The following is a 4,149-nucleotide window of genomic DNA, read 5'->3' as shown; positions in this document are numbered from 1 at the left end:
CGTGGAGGCGGCCGCGGCGCGCTTGCTGGAGTTGCAGCCGGAGACACGCTTGGTTGCCTGGAAGGCGCTGCAGGAGGCGGAGGAAGGGACGCTGCGGCCCCGCCGCAGACCTCAGCCCCTGGGTCACCTCTTCTCACCGCTCCCACCCTGGGGTCTCCCTCCTCCTCTTTTCCCACTTCATTTTTGTCCTCCCGCGCCTGGCTCTCTCGCCTGAGTCCCGAACCCACGTCCCCGCCGCACTCCGAGGAGGCCCGTGCCAGCCATGAGCCTTTTGTTCTGGGACCGCTCCTCGTCTGCTGCGCTCTCTCCGCCCGGGGAAGCTTGCTCCCCAGGCGCAGCTTGGTCCCTTTCCCAGTTACCTGCGGCCGGACTGGGGCCGCTGGTCGTTGGCTGAGAGAGGCACGGCGGCCCCCGAGGAAAGCGGAGTTGCCAAGACCTGGCAGCTCCTGGAAGCGGCGGCCCCGGGAGCCTGGGACCCAGCCGGGAAGATGCGAAGGGACCCAGATCTGTTCCCGGAAAGGGGCTAAACCTGGAGCATTTATCTAATGCCCTCTCACTGCCCCTGCTTGAAAGCCCACAGGGGTTTGTGGTGGGGCCTCAGTCTCCAGAAAAGCCAGGTGGTGCTGAGGTGCTCTTGAATGGGTCACTCAGAGTATCAACATGAATGATGCTGACAAATTGCTTCGGATGCCTTGCAACGGAGCCTTACACGTAGTAGATGCTCAAGAAATACTTGCTAAATGAAGACATGAATTGCATGGTGCAGTGTTGAACAGGAAGTAGTTTAAACCCCTACTCTGGCTTCCAGATAAGGTTACTAAAATTTGTTGTTCATTCAACATATATATTGAACCCCTTCCAAGTGCCATCACTGTGCTATGTGCTGGCCATATGGCAGAGAATAAGATAGAGATCTTGCCTTCATGGGGCTTACTATTTAGTGCCATAAGGTCCTGTTAGATTGTTGTTGCCTTTACTTACACATAGAAATTGCCCAGTTCATTCCCATGCCTGCCAGCTGGAGTTCTAAAATCCCACACTAGTAGCTGATCTCTTGAGTTGCATGCCACTCTAGGGCACCTTGAGGCTTTTGGGGAGCCCTCTGTCAGCAGCATCTTTCTCACCATCCATCCCTCACTATCACATCAAGGTTTCTGGGTCCAAGAGCAAGACCTACAGAGGTCCGCTGTGGTCTGTAGGAAAGGTAAGTGCTTTGTCACTTAGGCTGGAGCCCCGAATTCTCTGCAAACCCCATTCGGGCAAAACTGGTACCAATCTGATGGTGCTACTCTGAGTCTTCAGCCCTTTAGGCAGGTTCCCCGGGTGCTTCAGAACCATCTTCCCTGGACTCTGTAACCACACTTTGCCTCTCTCTACTAGGACTGGGAGGATGGCTAAGACATAGAAATCAAACAAACAAGGAATCTCCGTTTCTCCCAGTCATGCCCGGAGACACCAGTGTGTATGTAAATTCTGTTCTCAAGTCCAGAGGGAGCTGCTTCTAAGAAAGGCTTTCGAACCTCACTCTGCACTCTTCTCTTTAACTGTTCACCGGCAGCTGGACTGTAGCACAGTCACTGCAATACAATGTTTTTGCCTGCATCAGAGCCAGAGAGGGGTATCAGCGGAGAAAGATACCCTCTCCTGAGTCATCAGAACATGGGGAGGCATGATTGACATCTACTGAATTCCCCCTCACCATCTCATATTCCCTCTCCATTCATCTTTGTTACATCATTTTGCAGAAGCTGTAACTGGCCTCCTTTTACAGATGAGAAGATCAAGCCTCAGAGAGATAAAGACTCCCAAGGTCACGATGTGGGGATTCAAACCCAAGTTTGTAGGACACAAAGGTCCATGCTCTCCATGCCAGAACCTTGTGAGTTCATCCAGCCCCCAGACCCATGAATCTGACCCTGAACCTGTCCAATGGGTTCGTTTGGGTAATGAAGGTCTAAATATTATATTTTCTAAGCCTCCAGGCCCTCCTCCTTTGCAAAATGAATTGAGCTATTGTTGTGTTCTGGGGTCTGCATCCAGGATTTAGTTGACTGTCCAAGGCAAATTTCTGTGGTAGGAAATGCACCCTTAGAATGCAACATCATTCAGCCAATCAACAAACATTTATTGAGCATCACTTGGGTACAAGACAGGTTGCAAGTCCTCATTAAAAGTTATTTGGGGCCCTCGGTAATGATGACCTTCCCCATAATGGCAACAGCAGGATGGTTATGAGGGGAGGGCTGGGGATGGGGAGGTTGGGGTAGACTCTATTAGGATAGGGAGCAGGATCAGTGTCTAGTGCTCCTGGTCTGCCTTGAAGACGTGCACTAGTCGTTGGCCCTTAGGATGATCTCTCTGCTTAATCACTGGATACCGCCACCTCCTTTCATTTCCCCACTTCCAACCTCTGGAGCTTTCTCTCACCTCCACTTTCATTCTCCCTTCTCAGAATGTAGACAAAAACAAGTTTGTGACCGCCCCCCCCAAAAAAAACCACCAAAATTAGGTAAATAAATCCCAGTACCGTTTCCCACAACGTGCCTGAAATCAAACACAACTCCTTCTCAACTGCGTATTTGGAATGGACTGCATGGAGTGGGGATGGAGGGAGACCCCCTCCCAAGAAAACTTAGCCCTTTGGGCTACTGCAATCCCTTTTCATCCCCTTCGGTTCTACCCTTTGGTTATTTACAGGCTGGCCTTCACTTACCCAAGGAAGGAAAGAAGTCGTCTGTGTAGAGAAAAAACATCCAAAAAAGATGCCGCGCCAAGCGGTTCCGTCTCCCTCTGTGCCGCTACTACTTCCATGGCTATTGCTTCAGGCGGGTTGAGTCCGGTGGAAACAGACTGCCTAGCTTTCCTGCGGCAGGAAAACAAAACATCGTGGCGCAAAGTCTCCCTGCACTCGTCGTCCCCCAGCAGGAGACCCGGCCTGGCGGCCGCCGCGTCTTGGATGTACTGGGTGGCAAAGCGCTGCTGTCGGGCGCACGGGTCTCTGCAGCTCAAAACCTGCCGGGCCGAAGCGCGGCGATAGTTGCTGCACCGCTTTAATGAATGCCGTGTGGTCCGGCATGGGAAGGCCGGGAAAGCCCGAAAACCCCAGTCATCTCTGGCGACAAAGTTTCCCCGAGTTGGCTGGCTCCCTTACCCCCTCCCCACGCTCCAGCCCGGGGTGGCTGTGAGACCGGAGGAGACGCTGCCTGCCGCGTGGGGAGTCTCGGGGTGGCTGGCAATGAACAGCTCAGCCAGAGAAGAGTCGAACACGGATTCCGGGGCGAGGCAGGAGAATTTCCTGGGACAGCGAATGGCAGGGAGTGATGAAGCAGCTTGGGGAATCCTGTTTAGTGCCAGTTCTGCAAACAGAAGAGGGAGGAGACGGTCTGATTAGAATCTACTTTGAATTCACAAATATTAGACTAAATTCATTAATCTGCCTTGGATTGTTTCCCTTTGATTTCATCCTTCTTCCCTGAAGTCCAGAAGAAATCTTAGCCTTCCATGTTTTCCCCACCCCAAGACACCTCCAAGTCCTCTTCCCAAAAGAACTGCAGTCAGGTTTCCATGTCATTTTGTGAAAATACCCCCCGCCACACACACACGCCCTCCTTCACCACACACACACGCCCTCCTTCACCACACACACACACTCACACACACACACACGCAAACATCCCCTTCATATACCCACTCAGTGGTAGTAAAACTGATAGCGTTATACACTCACGTTAACTTAAACGTGTCCCACCAGAAATTTTCTTCCCCCAGCCCCACCTCGTGAAGTTTCCACATTGGTCTCAGCGTTTAAGCATGCCTACATTTGTTTTCTAGTCCCAGCCGACATCTGCGAAAACACACCCTTAAATATATGTTGCTCTAATCCTGGGCTCTGCTTTTGGCTTGGGAAAACTAGAGACACATCACAAGTGAAAGGACAGAGGGTGTCATATGTCATACACCTGGAAGCATGAAGCTAGGCCGCTCGATAACGACCTCTGTATGTGTAAGTCCTGCAGATTTATTTGGATGACTCAAACCTCTAATTGGGTATTCATAAGGATAATATACTATAAACTCCAAAGAAGTTGTAATTAAAGTGTCAGGCTGATGGACATGATTCATAACCAGGAACTGTGTCCTCTTTCCCTA

At 51.5% G+C, this 4,149-nt stretch overlaps 1 protein-coding gene across 1 annotated transcript in view; it reads right to left on the bottom strand.

The window, feature by feature from the left end:
- The window catches only part of KCNK10 (potassium two pore domain channel subfamily K member 10), a 148,211-nt gene extending 144,963 nt beyond the window's left edge, over positions 1 to 3,248 (bottom strand). The window contains exon 1 of the mRNA XM_017863234.1: positions 2,714 to 3,248. Coding sequence (XP_017718723.1) covers positions 2,714 to 2,753 — 40 coding nt within the window. The 5' untranslated portion in view covers positions 2,754 to 3,248. The remainder of the gene's footprint in view (positions 1 to 2,713) is intronic.
- Between the last annotated feature and the right edge of the window lie 901 nt (positions 3,249 to 4,149).

Source organism: Rhinopithecus bieti, unplaced genomic scaffold, assembly GCF_001698545.2.
Source record: "Rhinopithecus bieti isolate Rb0 unplaced genomic scaffold, ASM169854v2 scaffold_64915, whole genome shotgun sequence".
Taxonomy (NCBI): Eukaryota; Metazoa; Chordata; class Mammalia; order Primates; family Cercopithecidae; genus Rhinopithecus; species Rhinopithecus bieti.
The sequence above is the reverse complement of the archived record's forward strand: the minus strand, read 5'-3'. Positions and strand labels throughout refer to the sequence as shown.